The sequence below is a fragment of the Elgaria multicarinata genome, chromosome 1 (assembly GCF_023053635.1).
Source record: "Elgaria multicarinata webbii isolate HBS135686 ecotype San Diego chromosome 1, rElgMul1.1.pri, whole genome shotgun sequence".
NCBI lineage: Eukaryota > Metazoa > Chordata > Lepidosauria > Squamata > Anguidae > Elgaria > Elgaria multicarinata.
In genome coordinates this window covers 72,215,787-72,238,143 of record NC_086171.1, presented here as the reverse complement: position 1 = coordinate 72,238,143, position 22,357 = coordinate 72,215,787, and the positions used below count along the sequence as shown (strand labels likewise).

Sequence of the window (22,357 nt, the reverse complement as noted above, 5' to 3'; positions counted from 1 at the left end):
CACATGCCAACAACTCACACAGAGTTCTACCACATTTAAATTGCTGATAAAGTAAATGGGTATTTCTGCCTTTTGCAAAAAACGGGCCCTTAACAAAGACAAAAAAAATCATCCACCCCATTATCTACCGTACAATATATATACACATTTACCCTCTCCAGTGAAACCTCTCCATAGGCATATTTTGGAGTCGTTGGAGGAATAGGGCCCTGTGGTATTTCCTTGTACTAAAATAAGAACAAAGATAAATAAGTCAGCCTTTAGGATTCAAAGGACCCAATTCCTCATTCACATTTCAACAGGCATATGAAGACATCATATTAATCTATGATGAGGATAGACTTCCCAGAGCCACTTCGCCAATATGAAAGGGTTTTCTTTGGTTTGTGATATTAGCAGTTTGAATCTCTTACTGGTTTTTGCTTTGAACACAATTAAATAGTTAAGGGTGCAATCCCATGGAAGTTTTCCTGCACAAGCCCCACTGAAATGAATGGGAGTTTTGCAGACAACATCCTGGTAGACTGTGTTCACTGGCTCTATATGTCTCAGCCCAGAGCCTGACCAATTCTATGTGCCATCACATCTGCTTTGATCAAGTACAAGTGACTTCTCAAACCTGCCCTTTTTTCAACAAAGCCACCTCAAATTATTTTGCTTCAGTTTAGCTTTGCTTCACTGATTAATTGTACTAGGCCAAGCATTGATGAAGCAGAGGAGGGCAACCTCTAGCTAGCCCAAAGAGTTTGCCCATCTGGCTTGCAAGCCTTCCTAGAGTCTTCGGGTTTCTTCAGATGAGCGTTTTACAGCACGCTCGTGACTGGCCACTCACAGATCTTCATGGGTCATTTTAACAACGCCATGTTCCTCCTGTGCGTCTCCCGCTCATCTCCTGTTCCTTCCATTTTTTCATTATAAAATAATCTTCATTAAACGCGACTCTTCTGAGCTATAATGTGGTTTCCCGCTGTGTGTTGGAGAGGTTTCGCTATAAAATGCCCACTAGACGGCGCTGTCCCACTACACTGAATGGGCCACGTGGTCCCTTCCCTTCCTACCTACTTCCTCCATGTAATCGCAGCTCATTGCAGAAGTGGAAGAGCTGCAGAGCAAATTTTCTGCACGTCTACATGCTCAAGCTTCAGTTTAAAACAAAATGTGATCTCTAATAATAAGCCTTACACTACCATATTCTTATATAAGATAATCATAGCTGAGTGATCCTACTCTGCTGAATCACATTGCCACAGAACTCAGATACATTAAACAGTAGCAGCAACTGTTCCCAACTCCTATAATAAATTGGAAGCCAAGACCAAGGCAGTACACCAGCAATGCTTTAGGGGGGAAAACCTCACCATGCCGATGACTTCTCTGATAGCAAAATACTTCTCCGTGAGATCTCCGGCTTCACTCAGTGGGGCATCGTAATCATAGCTGGTAGGCTGTGCCATAAAAGGCATATTGGCTCCTACAAGGAGGAAAAGAATATAGTGGAATACAACACACTCATCGTGCTATCCCCAGCAAAGTAGTTTTTACATTGGTTTTCCTCTAGCCTGAACATCTTTTTAAAAGTGTCTAGAGAACATCAGTTGCACTCCTAATTCATAAGGTGGTCCACATGCCCCAGCATCTTGTCTTCCAAGAATGTACAATGTTGTTGGCTCTTTCACTATGGAAAGCCAAAATAATCAGCCGTAGAAGTCTGCCAGACCTCAGTAACCCAAAGTGCTTTCCTTTCCCAGTCATTAACAACACCGCTGTTTTAGCTGTCCTGTGCTATATCTGAAAGTGAAGCTCTAGATTGTGGTTGCTCAACATAAGACTTCCTTCTATCACTTCTGCATTTAATGCTATTCAGTTTTAACTGGTGTTCCTTTGTTCCCTTGTTTCAAAGAAGGGAGAATAGTAGGATCCTATTTTGTATTCTGAGTTACTATTCTCATACTCCCTTTTCCCCTTCTTTCAAAGAGAAATAATCCCAGGACTGAAAGCATCAAAGCCCATTTAATTAAATGACAAGCAGCACACATACACACAACTCTTACCATTCCAATAGCCAAAATTAGTCCCTCCTATGAACATGTACCTGAAAAGGGAAGCAAAAAAGCACTCAAATGCTTCATCAAAAATTCTCAAGTTCTCGTTTAAATAGATGTTGATGAACGTACATGTTTACATTAGCTCCCCATGCCAGGATTTCACTAAGAGTTTTAGCTACTCTTGATGATGGTATAACAGAATGATGATCGCCCCAATGATCCAACCAGCCAGTGTAGAACTCAGAATTGACCTGAAAGAAGAAATATACAAAGGAAAGAAAGTTTTGAATATAATGGAAATATGAAGCAGAACTATAACAAGCGGCAATAAAAAGAAATTCTACTTCTTGAAGAGGCCAACTAGATGTTCCTGACAAGCTCATAAGCAAAGCATGATCATGAGCATTTCCACTTCAAACAAGCCATGTCACCAGGGCTCAGATTAACCAACAAGCCACATTGGATGTGTAATGAGGCTATTGGCGCCTGGTGTGTAGGGGATGAAAACAAGCAACGATGGTTTAAAAAAGTCGGAGTGGCTTGTTTTGAACATGCGAACCCAGCCACTGTAACACTTCTGTACTATTGATATGACTTGTTCTACCATCAACCAACCCAAGCTTCAAGCCTCAACACAAACCAGGACTGCCCAATAAAAAATTACTACTACCAGCTTCAAACTGTTTGTTATGTACTCACATCAGCAGTAATGCATGCATATAAGAAAACTATCATACCAAGGGGCCTTTAGGTTCGCTGTGTCTCTGAGTTAAAAATGCTGCGGTGACATTGCTACCTGCAAATCAATGAAACAAAGAGTCAATTCTGATTCCTATGCTGCAATGTCTCTGCTACTACAGGCCTCCACAAATAATATTTTTGTAGTACACACAGAAATTGACCCCGTTTAATAAATAGAGGAGGGTTTCTTTCGGTTGTTAAATGTACTACTCAGGTCTACACAAAGTGCATATAATCTGTGATTTCAGTAAATAGGCATTTTACATTTCATCACATTAAAAGCGCCACAAAAAGGTAAAGGATTGACAATCAAGTATGATGGGGCACCTCCTTAAAAATAATGGAATTGGTGCCAACATATGAATAAAGACTAAAAGAAAGCATGAAAACCCAGATATAACTACAGAAAGGCTTTCAAGCAGAAGATAAGAGCAGACTTATTTTCTGTTGCTCCCAAGGACAGGACTAGAACCAATGGATGGAAATTGCAGGGAAGCAGATTTTGGCTTAACATCAGGAGAAATTTCGTGAGTGCTGTTCAGCAGTGGAAAAGACTGCCTCAGTAGGTGGTGGATTTTCGCTAGAAGTGTTTAAAGCAGAGTTTGGACAGCCATCTCCCAGGCATGACGTAGCTGCCTACACTGAACTGTGGGTTAGACTAGGGGATCATCTACACCAAGCAGGATATTCCACTATGAAAGCAGTATATAAAAGGTAGGAGCCACACTACTAGGGTGACCATATGAAAGGAGGACAGGGCTCCTGTATCTTTAACAGTTGCACAGAAAAGGGAATTTCAGCAGGTGTTTTTTGTATGCATGCAACACCTGGTGAAACTCTGTCTTCATCGCAACAGTTAAAGGTGCAGGAGCTATACTAGAGTGACCAGATTTAAAAGAGGGCAGGGCACCTGCAGCTTTAACTGCTGTGATGAAGAGGAAATTTCACCAGGTTCCCCGTGTATACAAAGGACACCTGCTGAAATTTCCTTTTCAATACAACTGTTAAAGATACAGGAGCCCTGTCCTCCTTTTCATATGGTCACACTACTGCTTTATAGCGGTATTATTATTATTATCTACACTACTGCTTTACAGGAGTAAAGTTACTGAAATGCCCTGACAACTGTTGGGGCCCATAACACATCTACACCAAGCAGGATATAGTGGTATGAAAGTGGTATATGGTATGTGTCCATGGGCCCCAACAGTTGTCAGTGCACTTCAACTGCAGAGTGGCTCCTGCCTTTTATATACTGCTTTCATATTGCTTTCATAGTTCAATATCCTGCTTGGTGTAGATGAGCCCTAAATCAGACGCAGAGTCAGAACATCAGGACCAGGAGCTAAATCCCACCCTCCGGGGCTCTCCATCCAGCCCTCCATGGTTCCCCAAATACCTACACCCACTTCTCCTGGCTTTATCACCTTTCCCCCAACCACCAATCATTTGGTGGTTTCCTGGCTTTTGTGCAGTTTTCCTCCATTCTAAAAGGTTGAAATGTCTCTCCCAAGGCTTAGTTACAGGCAGGAAGAGCTTTAAGTTACAATATGCTGGTATTTTTGGCCCTGCTCTGCTTGCCTTTGGCCCTGCCCACCATTGCAACATGGCCCCCAAGAGCAGTGCGTAGTGGTGGTGGTAAAATTAAAGTATTACATTAAAAAATTCTCTCTTAATATTATGGTGGTTTTTAAAATTAAGGAACTTGTGCTGAACAGAAATAAAGAATAGATTGGGGGAAAGAATTAAATTGCAGTATTATTGAAGATATTGAAGTATTCTATTTGTTTACCAAAATAAAGACATCATGGTTATAATTTCTCTTCATTTTTACTTAAAGGAGTTAATGTGTTTGTGATTAATTTCATCTTATTTGTTTTAATGGTTGGGATATGCAAAATGTTGGGATATGGAAAATAAAAATTCTTGAAATAATACAACTCTCCCCACTGAATATAAACTAAACTGATTTGCGATGATCAGAGAAATAAAATGTTTAGTGGCCAGTTTTGGGGCTTGTTTTGTTTTCCTTGATTTAACAGGCTTCCTACCACCACCTTATTTGGGGAGATGGGCAATTAGACTGACTGGTGGTGCGGGAAGAGGGGCTTGTACCTTAGAGCATTTCTACATCAGGCTAAAATGCTGCAACTGTACCAGGGCTTCTGCTTCTGGATTCCTTGCAGGATTAGATTGGCTCCTTTCACATAATTTTTCCTTTTTCTTCTTCTCTTCTATATGTTTTATTATAAAGCCACTAGATGGTACTGTACTATTATTTGCGATAAACTAGCATTTCATCAGTAAACAATAGATTTATGGCAGGACGAGGGGAATTGCTGGACTTTCATCATGTTGAAAAACAATGTGATAAAGGTTGTAAAGAGTGCAAGGTGATGACGACTTGTATTGGATCCGCGAACTTCCATGAGCGACCAAACATGAGCACACAATAACTGCCTCATGTAGAAATAGACTTAGAGACTTTACAATGGGGAAAGTACATAAGTCAGTAGTAGAGCATGTGGTTTGCATGCAAAATGTCCCCAGTATCTCCAGACAGGACTGGGAGAGACCCTGGGGGGGATCCGCACGTCGCTCCCAGAGCGCTTCTATGCGACCCCAGAGCACCCCGAAAACGATAGTCTGACTTCCCTGTAAAAGAAACGAGGAAGAGCCGTCCATGCTGCCGCCGACGAGGAGGAGAGCTCTCCGCCGGCGAGGAGAGCTCGGCAAAAGAAGGCGGGGTAGAGAGCTTCTTCCGCTCTTCACCCCGCCTTCTTTTGCCGAGCTCTCCTTGCCGGCGGAGAGCTCTCCTCGTCGTCGTCGGCGGCATGGACAGCTCTTCCTCGTTTCTTTTACAGGGAAGTCAGACTATCGTTTTCGGGGTGCTCTGGGGTCGCATAGAAGTGCTCTGGGAGCGACGTGCGGATCCCCCCCTAGTCTCAAAACCTAAGGAGCTGCTGCCGGTCAGACTTAAGCAGTTTCTACACCAGCCCGAAAATGCTGGCTGGTCATGGCCGAGTCACTGTGCATCCAAATGATGCACAGGACTTCCCGGGGGCAGGGGGGATGAGCACGGGTTTTCCCAGGGATAAATAATCCCTGGGAAAACCCGATTCCTCCTGCGGTCTCAAGATCATCCCGAGACCGTGGGAGGTGTGTGGCCGCCTGGCCCAGCTTCTGCCCTCTTCCCCGCGAGTAGCGGGGAGCAGTAGAGGGAAGGAGCAGGGCCAGGAGGAATGGGGTGGAGCAGGGTTTTGGGGGGTGTTTTTTTCCACTTACCTTTCTTGCTGGAGTGCGAGTGCACTCCAGATCCTGTACCTTTAAAAAAAATGGCCGCCTCCACTCACACGATGTCCCTCCTCCCATCCCGGACGTCATGCTGGCCATGTGGACACAGGGGCCAATCCCAGCAGGAAGTAAGTCTGGGATCGCCGCCGCCCCCTCTACACCTGTATGGTGTAGAAAGGGCCTTTGACAATATGTGGTAGATCAAACAATAGTCTGACTCAGTATAAGGCAGCTTCCTATGCTCATATATTATACTGAAAAATATAACTGCCCAATCCTCTGCAAGCTTACTTGGAAATCAACCCCACTACCTTCAAGGAACTTATTTTCAAGGAAGTGTGCAGCCTAAGACTGCCACCAACCTGGTCCAAAATCCACAGTTGAATAAAGGCCTTGAAGAGTTCCACATCGCAAGAAAAGCTTGCTTGCACCATCTGTGGTAAACAGCACCACTTCATCTCCAAGGTGCTGGCGAAACAGATTCTGAAGGTAACGAAGGTAATTAAAATCGCAGGCAAAGTAACTGCCATATTCATTTTCAACCTAAAAAAAAATGTAAATATACAACATTAAAGAATAAAGAGCTAACAATCATCAACTAGCATGAAACTTGACAGAACTCTGTGTAAGATATTTGTGTAGAAAGGCCGCGTAAATGCATTCTAAAATTGAAGAATCCCATCACATTGAAACTCCCTCCTGCATTAGCTCTAAGGAAATCTCAAAGAATTTTACAAAAAGCCAGGAGAATATAGTTTGCATTGCAGAAAGACCACCACCTGCAGAGTTTTGTAATAATAATTCTGAGATAACATTTTCCCCAAAGTAGTGCAGCCTTAGAAATGTCATGGTTTTTCCAATGCTTTGCAAACTACATTAAACCCCTCTTCTCATGAAGGAAGAAAATGGCACTTCTAGAGTTAACTCTCTTGACAATAGATACATATACTATCTGGTGATACTGGATTTTAATACTAATTAATGTATAATCTCCTTATCTGTAAAGCACTGCCTTATAAGCAATTTGTGCCATTCACATGGTGCTAAGAACGAAGGTGCTTAGCAGTGGTGATTATTTCTGGAGCAATTTGCAGTAGGAGGCATTTACTAAAACCCTGTGTTACATTATAAATGCTGCTTTTTGGTTGTTCTAATTTTAGCTGTAATTTTTTTAAATTGTATTTTAATAGTTATTTATATGATTTTCTAACTTTATGTTGTATTGTGACGTTATTTTAGAAGAGTGAGTAATAAGCACGACTACATGAAGCTTGCATTTTTCAAGGATGGATACATGTTCCAAGCTACTCCTTCCCTCTTCTGCAAATCCTACAGTGCAATCCTTTGCATGTCTACTCAGAACGAAGTCCCACATAATTCTATAGTACCTATGTCATGATATGTATGATTTTGCACTGTTGAAATTGTAATTGGTCTACTTTGTATTTGGATTAATTCTGATGTCAGGATTTAGAAACTAATTGTTAGTATCAAATTTATTGTAGATATCACACTATGTGCATTTTGTATGAGTTAATGTAACATAATGACTGTGGTAAAAGTATATATTTGTTAAATATACATTATTGAATTAACAAAAATATCTCACAAGATAATTTGCGTTCTAAATATTTTAGGAATTTGAACTATACCCCATAGGTCCTTGCCTATACTTGGATGTAAAGATGCAACTTAACTCTCACAAGCTAGCATTCTATCCCATATGTTCTAAATATATATAAATAAATGTGACTGAAGCTGGTGTTTTATATCGAAACATTTCACATTTTAAAATCTGTTGGTAAGTTCATGTTTTGAAAAGTTTAAAGCTATAAAATTTTACATTTTAGAATTTTTTAAAATTTTAAATGGATAAAAATATTATAAATGAGATGGCTGTTTGTTTTGTTTTTGGTGCGCTATATCATGTGCATTGCATAGCCTGTATATCAGTTGAATTGTATATAAAAAAATAAGTGGTAAAATGGGGCATTATGACTGACAGGTTCTCATGAAGAACTGTTGCATATGCTCTAGTCAAGCAGATGGTCACAGCAGGTTTTGCAGAAATTGTACAACTGCTGGACCTGCACTATATGCCTGTAGTTTACAGCATTTGGTTTCATGGACATTAATCATTTCGCAAGTTATATATGGTTTTTGAATAACCACCCAAAGTGGGAAACTAGAAAAATCTTTAGGAGTTTTGGTTCCAATAGCATTCAGAATTTTAAAAAAGCATTTTCCTACTTGAAACTGTTAGTGCTCATTTTGATTCAAACATAATTTTACCTGCACCATGATAATTGGACCTCCATTTTGATAGAGGTGAGACTTCATCTTTGGTAGTAAGACCCCCATCCATCTTCCAACAGCTGCCAAGTAATCTGGGGTGGGAGGAATAAACAAGAATGTAAATATAAGTGAAATCACTATTTTCAATAAAAAGTTGTTTTATAGCGGGGAAAAGTTTTTTTTTTAATTATTATTATTATTTTGTTTGTATCCCACCTTTTGCCCAAAACTGGGCCATAATATTTATATTATGTATTATAAATGGTGCTGCACCAAAGAAAATTATTTCCTGAGTAGTCACACACAACTGGGATCCCATCAACATGTGAAGCTTGAATTTTTCTTCCCCAAAATGCATCCTTTGACATTTACACTACATCTCATCTTCCATTTTGCTGCCCATTTCTCCAGTTTGGAAAAATTGTTCAGGAACTCTTCAGTTCACTAGCATTTTGAGCCTCCTGAATAATTTTGCTTTATCCACAGATCTGGCTACTTCAATGTTCACCTCAAGTCCAGATAATTTATGAATGAGTGCAGTTCCTTGGGGGTACTCTACTACATACTTCCTTTTCATTGTTAAAATGGTCTATTCTGGACATTTATTCCTAAAACATGCATATTGTTTATTCAACATTTTAGATATTACCCAGTAGTTTGTTCATATCCTACCTTTTCTCCAAGATGCTCAAGGCAGTCCATATGGTTCTCTCACCATTTTATCGTCCCTTCACCCTGTGAGGTAGACTAGACTGGCAGATGGCCACTGGCCCAATATCACTCAGTGAACTTCATGGCTGAGCATGGATTTGAATTTGGGCCTCCCTAGTCCTAGTCCAACACTGTTATCCACTACAACATTCTGGCTCCCCAAATTATTTCAAGGGCTAGTTGACACATATAAAACTTCTTCCATTTCTCTACACCATGCAATCATTTCTAAAAATCCCTGGATATGGGACTGCATGGAGAGCTATGATGTTACATTTCTTTACATGTTCCCATACCTGTCATGAGAGCTCAGATGCTTGCAGCTAAGCTGTATGACCTGATCCTATTATTGTTATGCTTTATTCCCAAATGATCCAGATACTTAGTACCAAACAATTTCTGCTGAGTCATTTGACTTCCTTACCTGAATCGGAAGATCGAAGGACAATAGATTCTTTTTTTAATAACCAGGCAGGTAGACCTCCCTAGGAAGGAAGGAGGAACCCATATAAAGGTACATTTTTTTAGGAAATACGTATAGACATTATTCTTGGGAATAACCACTTTAAAATAACCACTTTTGTGAACCGCCCATTTTGTGAACCGCCCAGAGCGCTCCGGCTATTGGGCGGTATAGAAATGTAATAAATAAATAAATAAATAAATAAATAAAAGGCCCACAGGAACAGTAGCCATGGCCTTTAAAATTATTAACAAACAGTCCAGTTCTATGAACTGTTGAACTGACTTAGTATGCAGGACCAGATAAAAGAATCCCAACATCAATATGAAGCCACAACATAAGCATGTTAGCCTAGGAACTGCCCCCTAACTCATGTTAAGCAGACCTGTGTTGCACAAAGCTTCCCTTAATTTTTGCAGAATGGGCCGGAGCATGCAGAAGCCCCTTACACACGATCCTGAAGGTGATCCAAACGGCTCCACATTGCCAAAGGAGGCACAGCTCTACACTTCTGAGTTTTCACAATGTCAACCTTAGGAGCTTATCGGTGGCAAGCAGGGTGGAACTGCCTGTCTCTGCCCCCGGTAACATGATCAGGATGGTATCCTTTAGGGCCTGTGAAATGCAATGCTTGATGCTACTTCCAAAGGTCACCTCAGCCCAATTTGAAAACTGGATATTTCTAGCACCTAAGCCCATATAAGCAATTGTTGAGGAAAACGTTTTCCTCTATTAAGACCACCATATATAAAAGAGGAGCTTCTTGGTTCTCTCTTTTTCAAAACTCCCAGCTCTGCCAAGGGTGCTTCCAGGCAAGACTTTTATGATGCCATCATCTTGCCTCATTCACAAAAGTTTCCAGGGGGGTCCAGACAAAAATGTCTTCCATTTGTGACCCTCCTGTGCATTTTTTATCTGCTTCTTCCATCTTCTTCCTTAAGTCAGACAATCCATTATGGATAGAAAGATGGAACAGCTACACAATGCCTTCAGATTGCTAGTGCAAGGAGCCCTCTACATGGAAGCACTCTTAGAAACCAAACGAAGATTATAGTTGAATGGGTAGATGGGGTTGGCTCCATTTTAAATTGCTCTCATTGAGTGTAACAAAGTAACAAGCTGCAAGTCTGAGACACAGTTCAGGCCGGGAAAGCTACCCCACCAGGGCCAGGGAGTGCTTTTAGCCTCCGTCTCAACACCAGCGCACCTCTGTACTTCCACCCACGTAAGCAAAATGTCTGCCATTCACTCTTTTGAGAAAGTTTAAGGTGCCACAATTGATATTATTATTGAGGGTGGTAACCTTCCCTGCAACACTTGCTGGATCTGCCTCCACAACCAGGAGCACCATGGAAAGGAAGCTAGCAGATAAACTGCATTTAGGATAACATACAATTCAATCTTTGCAAAAGCAAGTCAAACTTAAAATATTTACCATGTCCCACTCTGCACATATATATGGCCCTGCTCTCAGTATGACCAACAAGCCAATCTCCTCAGCAAGCTGCAGGAAATACTCAAGATCTCTGTCATCAGAGAAGTTGTAAACTCCTGGCTCAAATTCATGGAAGTTCCATGGCACATACCTGCAAATACCACACACATCATTATTATCCAACACCAATACAATAAACAATTGCCACTAGTTAACACACTTCCACACTGAGGGTGAGAGAGGAGGCTATTTTCTCCTCATACAAGCAGATCACACAAGAACAGTGGGGGAGGGGAATCAAGCCTTCTTCAAAGAAACTCCTTTACTCATTTCATGCTGTTCATTGTGCATACAGCTGAACTAACTGTACACGGAACTTTTTGTTTTGCTTGTAGATCCTTGGATCCAAGTCAAAGCATATAGTTTTTAACTGTTTCATAGGCCACAGCTAAACCTAAGGCTTATCCTGGGATCATCCAAGGTTCACCCCTGCCTGAGCACTGGATCCCCTGTGTGTCACCTAGATGAATAGGTTTGACCCCTGGATGATCCAGGGATAAACCTTAGGTCTAGCTATGGCCATAGTTTTGAAAATTGAGATTATTTCAAAGTATATAACATCAAAACAGCAAGTAAAAGAACAGTGTCCTAGCTGACATTCATTAGAGCTGAGGACATACAGTATAAAGTGTTGGTTATCACCTTTAAAGCCCTACATGGTTTGGATCCAGGCTACCTGCGGGATCACCTTCTCCCGTAAAATCCTCCCCACACACTCAGGTCCTCTGGGAAGAATCTACTTCAGTCAGTCAAAGTTAGGCTGACAAGTATTACCCAGAGGACCTTCTCTTCTGATGCTCCCTGACTATGGAATGGCCTGCCGGAGGAGACTCGTCAACTTGACAGTCTATTAGCATTCAAGAAAGCTATCAAGACTGATCTCTTCTGGCAGGCCTATCCAGGGGAATTTAAGGATATTTTTGAATGTTTTTAGGATGTTTTAACAACGTATAATATGTTCTTAATTCAGTTTTATGTATTTTACATTTGCTGTTGTTCCCCGCCTCGATCAAACTGGAGAGGAGGGTAAGAAATAATAATAATGATGATGATGATGATGATGATGATGATGCAGCAAAGTGTAAAAAAGGAATGACGGGTTATTCATTTAAAATATTTTGAGCAGTTTCCCTAAATAAAACTGGTCCAGTTGCATCTTAATACACAATGGGTCTTAATAGACTAAGAGTGCAATCCTATGCATGATGATGATGATGATGATGATTTCAATTCTATAGTGCCCAATAGCCAAAACTCTTTAGACAGTTCACAACAATTTATACACAGTAAAAAAAAAAGCCAAACAAACTACAATGAAAAACATTCTACAACATTACAATAAAACATACTCTACAAATCGCTGAACACACACCATTTAAAAATAATTTAAATAGCTAAAAACAATTTCAGTAACAGACCTGTTCAAGACAACTGGCATCATTTACCAGTAAATGTCTGGGACTAGAAGGCAGCCCTAACCTGGCACCAAAAAGATCACAATGTTGGTCCCGTGTTCCATTTTGTTTGGATAGAAAAAAGCCTTACAACTTCCAACATCCCCCAGCCAGCATGCTGGGAGTTGCAGGACCTTTTCCTGGCCAAACAAGTATAGAATTATGCCCTAAATTATTCCAGTGCACCTTTGAGATTCCTTCTTCTTTTTGTTTCCTACTCAACAGAGGAAGTTGTAGGGAGCCAAAAATATTCAATCTTCCTTTATGCAGACAATGCAATCTTCATTTCTTACATTCAGTTGGGCCTGCGTAGATTGTTGAAAAGTTTCAGTCTATATTGCAACAATGAGCTTCTATCTATCAATTACCAAAAAACAGAAGTGATATTTGATAAATCTAAGAAAATCCATAACTGGTCTCTTGATGGGAATAAAGTGGAGCAAGTATTTTCTTTTAAGTATCCTGGTGTGGTGTTTCAATCAAGCACCTTGTCAGCGGGTAGAACTTTAAATGGACAATTACGATTCTATCGTACAAAAGGGAGAAACCTGGTTCAGCCCACTCTAGAATTGTACAAGATCAGGGTTCTGCCAGAATTGCTATATGGAGCACCACTCTGGGCCAACTTGGACCCATTAGAAAGAGCTCAAAATATTTTTTTGCGTAGATTCCTGGCAGTTCCCATTTCTACAAAATTAGAAAAGCTCCATGCAGAACTGGGTGTGATGACAATCAAAGCTGAAGCTCTCAGACTAGCCCTGCTTTTTTGGTTAAAAATCATTTTTTGGGAAGAGATGGGCTCAAATTCATGGAAGCATAAAATGCAGCTGGTTGCCATGAACTTGGGATTCTCTATCTCTTTTCTCTTAACTCAAGGTCATGATAGAGCTAAAGTGTTAGTGCTCCAAAGGCTTAAGGATACTGAGATGCAATCTCAGGTGACTGAGTTCAAGGCTTGCCAATCTAATACCTTCTATGCCTCCTATATTCCCTTGTATTTATCTTTTCCAAAATACCTCGTAGACCTACCAAATATTAAAATGAGCGTAGCCTTCACTTGGGCAAGATTAAATGCTCTTCCATTGGCAGACTGGCTGGGTCAGCACAAGGGGGTTTCTAAGAAGGATAGAGTATGCAGTTGCAATGCTGTATCAATTGAAGATACTATTCATGTACTGCTAGAATGCTCCATTTATAATGATCTCAGAACCAAATATATTCATCCGTTGTTAAGATCATTCAAGGGAAGGCCATCCCTTGTTAAGTCTTGTTTCCTATTGTCTGATGCTGAGATGTATCTTTTAGAACTTCTAAATTTCTTGTCAATGCTCTACAAATACGTGCCACAAAGTCTAAAGGCTGTATGGAAAACTATTCAACTCTTAATGGTTTATTAGTAGAATTTTAAATTGCATGGTGTTTTTTCCTGTATTTGTGTATAATGGCAATTTGCTAAGACACAATAAATCTGTGTGTGTGTGTGTGTGTGTGTGTGTGTGTGTGTGTGTGGAAGTTGAGTAGGAAATAGCAACAAAAATTGAGGATCTATGAAACTAAGTTGGAAGAAAACAACATTAAAACAACCAAGTATCATTATACAACAAGGATCATGTGATATGGGGCTTATTCTACAAACAACCCAAAATGGATTTATTTAGGAAGAATAAATTCATGTGTACATACTAGGGATGACAAATAAATCCACAGGAGATTCAAATGAGTTAGGATTTCTATGAATCCAACCTGCGGATTCCACAGCGGACCAGCTTTTTCCAGGTCATGTGTTTTCCATGGACTTGCAGATCAGTTTTTCACTTTTGTGGGGGATTTATGAGAAAGCAAATTAGCGCTAATGCATGTTAATTAATGCGAATTGGCGCAGGTAGAACAAAATTCTGGTTAAAATATCCAATTCTGTAAATCAGCAGACAATGGAAGGAAAGATACCTGACAATCTGCAAGACACAGATGAAATGGAAATTAACAAAATCCGTACATCCTGCGTACACTCACAGGATAAAACCTTATGAAGCCTAGATACAATCTAGCCTTCCCCAACCTGGTGCTTTCATAGAATCATAGAATCATAGAATAGCAGAGTTGGAAGGGGCCTACAAGGCCATCGAGTCCAACCCCCTGCTCAATGCAGGAATCCACCCTAAAGCATCCCTGACAGATAGTTGTCCAGCTGCCTCTTGAATATGTTGGACTACAACTCTCATAATCCCCATTCTGTGTCTCCCATGCTGACTGGGGATGATGGGAAATATAGTTCAATCTAACTGGAGGGCATCTGGTTGGAGGAGGCTGACATGTTCTATTAGCACCCTAAATACCATGAATTTTACTGAGAATGTATGAAAGAAGATTTTAAGTACAATTCATGGTGAAGTTCTCCAGCACAAGCAATACTCTTCCACATATCCCATTTACTTCAATGAGACTTGTGCAAGAGAACTCTTTGATGTTATGCTTTGTGTATTTTGCATGCCTAACTGTTGTGACTGTGCTACTGGCATCTTCTGAAAAGCATATTACATCTGGGTATTATGACACAGCAAATGTATCTAGCTCACTCTAGTGGCTCTCTCTAAGAATAACACTAGGTAGGGCTATGGTGATGAAGAGGGATGTTGCTATAAAGTGCAACAAAACTGACAATGCTTCTACATGAGACTGTAAGGCAGGATCTACACTACTGCTTTATAACGGTTTATAACGTTTTGACAACTGTTCGGGCCTAGGACACATTCCATATACTGTTTTCAAAGTGTTATGTCCTATTGAATATTGTTACTACATCATAGAAGAGAAATCAAAGATATGTTGACCCCAAGAAAGCTTACTATACATAGAATTCAGCATCCCAAGAACTTCAGCTTTCTTTTGGGTGAAGCAAGTTTCGAGCCATGAAGGCTGCAAATATAGGGTTGAGAATACACAGGAAATCCCTGGTGAAATTTTGAAAGGCCCAAACAGGGGTGAAGCAGGATTTCCAGTGGTCACATGGTAGGACTTGAGTGCCTTGCATAACTCTTATGCAAAATGATCAAGTGTCTGCAAATCTTAATATGCATTTTTTCCAGGTCAGAGAATTCAATTTTTCTTAATGACCCTGGAGAATGTAAATTACCTTAGAAAGTGTTTCACCTTTTTTTAAAGTGCAGTATACACAGTTCTGCTTTTTGCAAGACAGATCAAGCAAGCTACTGCTAGTCCATTTTTAGATCCAGAAATTTATGCCTCCTTCTATTCCTCTTAACTTGCCACAGCATAAGGAAGGAAGAAGCGATGCATCCTGAGTTGAATGCATGGTGTCAAGGAAATTAAACTGGTTCTTTTACCTAATAACAGGTATAAGAAAATGGCTCTATAACACATACATCATAAAGTTCATAGCTTCTTGCTTAATTAAAACCTATTTTTAATGTTACACTTGCTGCACTAGCTGATGTTGAAACAACATGTCACAAGATAGTTAAACAGTTGTGACATATTTTTTAAGGCAAGCTAACCACAACTAGGAAACAGATGGGGATGTATTTCCTGTAGCTATATTACAATACCCATTATGGTGTTCTAGTCAGAGAAGTACCTGAACTCTGTATATGCCTAGGTGCTTTGCTATTTCATTGGTTGTTGTGTTGCAGAGCTGTATTACGTAATATGATTGTTGTATTATGATTGGTAGGAAGGTTCTGCCATTGTATCTGAGGGGACCTGACCCTATAAATATGTTGACCTTTCCTGAAATTGTTGGGCAGTTCCTCAGACTGCCACCCTGCAGCGCTGCTTGTAATAAACCTTCTAAAGAGAGAGAAATTGTGTCTTGAGAGTCTGTGACCACCACTCAGCGAACCACTGGAACCCGTGGTTTCGGGTTCCACCACAACGGACAAGTAGCAGCACCTTGTTCAGGAACGAACTGAGAACATTAAAAAAGGAAACATTTCCATAGTTTCCAGAACATGTTTCATAATAGAAGTCTCATTTGAACTGGACTCCAGCCATTTTCCCCCACAGTTCTAATCACAAATATACATTGCCACACAAGCGGATTCTTTGCCAATGACCGCAATACAAAATTCAGTTTGTATCTGATCTTCAGAAGCTGCCTCATCCCTTTTCATTCTACTTGGCGACCCTCCATTGCTACTTACGTTTGAATAGCATCAAGGCCTGCCATTTTCATTTTCAAGAGGCGGTCTTTCCAGTAGGACCGGGGAATACGGGAATAATGGATGCTTCCCGAGATGTAGCGGAATGGTTTCCCATCCTTAAGGAAGCAGTCATGGGCATAATCAATCCCAAAACTTCTCTGGGACGTGATCTGAAAATATAAGTTAGATGGATAGGAGCGTTAACTTTTAGGAAAATAAAACTTATTAATACAGAGATCTGATCCTTGGCAGCAATACATGGCGAGTGTGCGATAAATCGCTGGTGTGATGGAGCCCTATATTGCATCATAAAGATAATGCTTATTGAGCAGTTCCAATAACAATAACAATCTTAACCAATCAACAGTGCTGGAATAATTCCAAGTAGCAGCCAAACGATACTAAGACACTTTGTGCCTTTTATGTTGCACAATTAAAACAATGCGTATAAGTCTTTATAACAGCAGTCCTAACCAAGGGAAGGCCATCTCTTGTTAAGACTTGTTTCCTATTGTATGAAGCTCAGAAGTATGTATCCTTTAGAACTGCCAAATTTCTTGTCAATGTGTACAAATATGTGTCACAAAGTCAAAAAGCTGTACAGAAAGCTATTTAACTCTTAATGGTTTGTTGGTGGAATTTTAAATTGTATGGTGTTTTATTCTGTATTCGTGTATAATGGCAATTTGCTAAGACACAATAAATAACTTCTAACCAAAGATGCTGAGATAGTTCTAGATAACAGCCCAGATAATGCTGATGGTGTGCTTCATGCTTTCTCTGTTGCAAAGCTGAAATACTGCTTATAAACAGTTTCAATAACAGTCCAACACCAAGATGTTTTCAGAGAGCAGCAGTATGAACAATAATAAAAAGTACCTTTGTGCCTCCCACATTGCAATGCCCATAAACAGTTCCAGAGATTCCAAGCAGCCTTAACACAGCTCTGAAGGAAAGAAACACTGAGGTGGCTTCAAATAACAGCTTTCAAGCCTTCAAAGCATCTGTATTACTGCCTTTATACAAATCTATGGTGCAACCACACTTAGAATACTGTATATAGTTGATTAGTGTGTCGTCGGAACTCAGCCACTGTGACTTCCCACTGCTTCCTACTGCTGCTTGAATATTCAAAATGGCCACCGGCACAACCCACCTTGGTTAAATAAGCCACAGTGCTCTGCAGTGATCATGTAAACCTGGGCTGAGTTTGGACGACACGCTAATCAATTATTGTTTCCCATTCACAGTTACAAGATGGGGGACACTTGGCTCAGCAATACTACAAACGAGAAAGATCTTGGAATTGTTGTAGATCACAAGCTGAATATGAGCCAACAGTGCGATATGGCTGCAAGAAAGGCAAATGCTATTTTGGGCTGCATTAATAGAAGTATAGCTTCCAAATCATGTGAGGTACTGGTTCCTCTCTATTCGGCCCTGGTTAGGCCTCATCTAGAGTATTGCGTCCAGTTCTGGGCTCCACAATTCAAGAAGGACGCAGACAAGCTGGAGCGTGTTCAGAAGAGGGCAACCAGGATGATCAGAGGTCTAGAAACAAAGCCCTATGAAGAGAGACTGAAAGAACTGGGCATGTTTAGCCTGGAGAAGAGAAGATTGAGGGGAGACATGATAGCACTCTTCAAATACTTAAAAGGTTGTCACACAGAGGAGGGCCAGGATCTCTTCTCGATCCTCCCAGAGTGCAGGACACGGAATAACGGGCTCAAGTTAAAGGAAGCCAGATTCCGGCTGGACATCAGGAAAAACTTCCTGACTGTTAGAGCAGTGCGACGGTGGAATCAGCTACCTAGGGAGGTTGTTGGCTCTCCCACACTAGAGGCATTCAAGAGGCAGCTGGACAACCATCTGCCAGGGATGCTTTAGGGTGGATTCCTGCATTGAGCAGGGGGTTGGACTCGATGGCCTTGTAGGCCCCTTCCAACTCTGCTATTCTATTATTCTTCTATTACCCCTCCCCGCAAATTGATTAGCATGTCATCCGAACTCAGCCCTGGTCACTAAGTTGTGATAGCCAAATGAAAACCCTAGACTTAGGTGCATACACTGGGTGCAGAGCAGCAAAAATCCCTGCTCCAACTAGAAGAGATTCAGCCTGACACAAGACTTTAATTAATGCCTCCAGTCACCAACCCCAATGCTTTAGAAAGCTACTTAAATGAAGAATAGCAAGATAATCCTGTTAAGTGCAGCAGCTGCTATGAACATCAAGGAGAAAGCAGCCAAGCCGATGAGAAAGATACAACCATCCTACGTAATTAGAAGGTAGTATTTTAACCTAACAAGTTTAAGAGATTAACTTTAATGTATGTAAAACTCTGCCAAGAAAAGCTCAGTCATTTCTTTTCTGACTGACTCATGAAGTTATTCCACTGCATCAGAACGAGACATGCTAAACAAGTGTACAGTAATATGACTCCAGTATAATTAGGAAAATAATACCAAAACAATTTCTAAGTACTGTTTTACAAGTGTTATGAAGTGAAAAATTCAGGACAGCCTTTTACAGCATCTGCTTCCTTTTGGAGACGAAAGCACTGAAAATTTGCAGCTTGGGCCTATGCATATTTACTCTGAAGAAAATCTCACTTAAATCCACAGGATTTACTCCCAAGTAGGCATGGAGCCTTATGGTGTCTTTGTAATCTTAACTTTGCTGTTTTAAATTTGTGTTTAAAATTTGTATTTCTGCACTGCTTATGATTTTATTCTGGTTGTGCTTTTATTTATTTATTTATTTATTACATTTCTATACCGCCCAATAGCTGAGGCTCTCTGGGCAGTTCACAAAAATTAAAACCATAATAAAACAACCAACAGGTTAAAAGCACAAATACAAAATACAGTATAAAAAGCACAACCAGGATAAAACCATGCAGCAAAATTGATATAAGATTAAAATACAGAGTTAAAACAGTAAAAATTAAATTTAAGTTAAAATTAAGTGTTAAAATACTGAGAGAGAAAAAAGGTCTTGAGCTGGCGACGAAAGGAGTACAGTGTAGGCGCCAGGTGGACCGCTCTGGGGAGCTCATACCACAACCGGGGTGCCACAGCGGAGAAAGCCCTCCTTCTAGTAGCCACCTGCCTCACTTCCTTTGGCAGGGGCTCACGGAGAAGGGCCCCTGTAGATGATCTTAAGGTCTGGGCAGGTACATATGAGAGGAGGCGTTCCTTCAAATAACCTGGCCCCAAACCGTTTAGGGCTTTAAATGTCAATACCAGCACTTTGAATCGGGCCCGGACCTGGACTGGCAGCCAATGAAGTTGTAAAAGGACTGATGTAATGTGATCTCGCCGGCCAGTCCCTGTTAGTAAACGGGCTGCTCTGTTTTGTACCAGCTGAAGCTTCCAGACTGTTTTCAAAGGCAGCCCCACCTATAACGCATTGCAGTAATCCAAACGAGAGGTTATCAGAACATGGATAACTGTAGCTAGGCTATCTCTGTCCAGATATGGGCGTAGTTGGTATTTCAACCTAAGCTGATAAAAGATGCTCTTTGCCACTGAGTTCACCTGTGCCTCAAGTGACAGTTCTCGATCCAAGAACACCCCCAAACTACGGACCCGATCCTTTAGGGGGAGTGCAACCCCGTCCAGGACAGGGCAAACATCACCTCGCCGGACAGATGAACCAATATAAAACAAATATTGTGTTTTATATCATGCTTTTATACTGTTTGTTTTATTCTTTGAATGGTTTTAATTTCTGTGAACCGCCCAGAGAGCTTCAGCTATTGGGCAGTATAAAAATGCAATAAATAAATAAACAAACTTCTGTTTTCAAGTTTACAGTTTAAGAGTTTTCATGAGGATGCAGGAGCAAAACTATACATACAGGGGAATGTTGAACCTTTATTTATTTATTGCATTTTTATATCGCCCAATTGCTGAAGCTCCCCGGGTGGTTCGCCCTTAGCAAGCTTGCCATTCAACTCTGAATTTAACAAGCTTTTACCGTGAATATTGACCTCTCTCACACTCAACCAGTGGGAGAGAGGGGGCTATCTTTACATCGTCTTTGCCCCAGGGTGGCTCTAAATCTGAGCTGCATTGGTTATATGATGCAGCCGCAGAATCGAAGCCACCTTGGAGCAAAGAGGCAAAGATTTGCAGCTCTTCTGCTGTTCTGTCCTCACTTGCAGCACTCGGGGTGTGTTCCCGGGTGGAAGGTGACCTCCTATCGGTCACCGGAAACTGCAAGGGCCTAATGGCTGCCGGAAAGCCAGCGCTGCCTCATCTTCTAAGGACAACTTCCTGCCACCATGCGCCAAAGAAGGCCTGCTCTCCAGTTGTCTCCCATCACACCTCAGACAGTGTTCAAAGATTAACATGCTATTCAGGGACCTAGGCTTACGACTACAACTCCCAGCATGCCTTGAGCAGGAAAAACTTATCAGCCTGAAGGGAGAGCGCCTATGGCTGGCTGCCTCGGTCACTAGGCACCATCAGGAGGTGGAGGGAAGGCGGGTGCACTCTAGGCCCATTGCCAATGACAATAACCGAGTTAACCGTCAGTCAATCAGTGAGCCGGCTTCCTCATTGCCTACATATAGGCATTGTTTGCACAGTACAACGGGTACTGGCTCGGCCAGACTTCACTTCCCGTGAATCCCAGTTGCAGGATTCCCATTGGACAAGTTGGGCACTGCAGCAAAAGGCATGCTGGGAGTTGTCATTTTCATTTTCTGTGGAGGCAAGAAAAATGGTGGTGGCTTCAAGGCGACTCTGGCCATGCATCAGTGGTGTGAGAGAAAAGAAACAAATTCAATTTGTTTTAAAGTTATGTCACAGGCCTTGCACTGGCCTACCTTGCAGGGCTGTCATGAGAAGTGAGAGCAAAAAGAAAGAAAGAAATGAATATAATTTGATTAAAAGTTAACTCACAGGCCTACTACTTTAAGATGATAGGGGGGGTGAGCAACGCCGGGTATATCAGCTAGTTTTATTATAAATTGTAATTACTTCACGAACACACATTTCAATCCCCTTATATACAGAAGCAAGCTTCTGCTGTGTTGCACGCATGCTATTCAGATTTCATATGAAGCATACTATGTGTTTTATACTTAGGGAACCATAGCAAAGCAGTACATGTCAAGTGAGACACATTCTTCAAAAAGATAAGAACACAAAACATATTATGTTTGCTAGCCTTTCAGCATCAGAAGAAGGCTGTGCTGCTTGAGAAGGCATCTAGACACCCAGGAAAAAAGTCAGGATATAAATGCAACCAATAAATAAATAAGTTGTATATTCTACTTTCTTCTGTTTGCTACTTACTCCCTTGTTACTTTTTTTTATTTTTCGGTGTTTAAGTTTGTAGTTTGCATTCTATTTTAATGTGTATTTGATTTTTGATTTTTTTTTAGCTGCTGTGGAGATCCATTTTGGTTCTAAAGGCAGGATGTAAGGTTTTAATAAAACAAATAATTTGTTACGAACAGCAGAACCAGCTGCAAGATCGCCACGTCATCCTTCTAGTTGGGATTCTAGCCTTTAAGAACTGAACAGGCATAAATTCAACAGGTGAACCTTCCCTGTGACAGTGTTTGTGTGTCAGAAGGGCTACAGAATTCCTACCTGTTCTGGGGCTGTAAAACGTGCAAGACCCCTACCAGAAAACAGTGGCAATCCTAAGCACGGCTGGTTGTGGGGCAGCTCCCCTTCCACTTTCT

At 41.0% G+C, this 22,357-nt stretch overlaps 1 protein-coding gene across 1 annotated transcript in view; it reads right to left on the bottom strand.

Annotated features, from left to right (window-relative positions):
* Nucleotides 1–22,357, bottom strand: part of GLB1 (galactosidase beta 1) — a 50,923-nt gene that overhangs the window by 15,290 nt on the left and 13,276 nt on the right. Inside the window, exons 2-11 of the mRNA XM_063130294.1 lie at nucleotides 16,659–16,828; nucleotides 10,985–11,135; nucleotides 9,511–9,571; nucleotides 8,373–8,467; nucleotides 6,443–6,623; nucleotides 2,783–2,841; nucleotides 2,175–2,296; nucleotides 2,052–2,092; nucleotides 1,359–1,471; nucleotides 153–227 (exon numbers count right to left, since the gene is read on the bottom strand). Coding sequence (XP_062986364.1) covers nucleotides 153–227; nucleotides 1,359–1,471; nucleotides 2,052–2,092; nucleotides 2,175–2,296; nucleotides 2,783–2,841; nucleotides 6,443–6,623; nucleotides 8,373–8,467; nucleotides 9,511–9,571; nucleotides 10,985–11,135; nucleotides 16,659–16,828 — 1,068 coding nt within the window. The remainder of the gene's footprint in view (nucleotides 1–152; nucleotides 228–1,358; nucleotides 1,472–2,051; nucleotides 2,093–2,174; nucleotides 2,297–2,782; nucleotides 2,842–6,442; nucleotides 6,624–8,372; nucleotides 8,468–9,510; nucleotides 9,572–10,984; nucleotides 11,136–16,658; nucleotides 16,829–22,357) is intronic.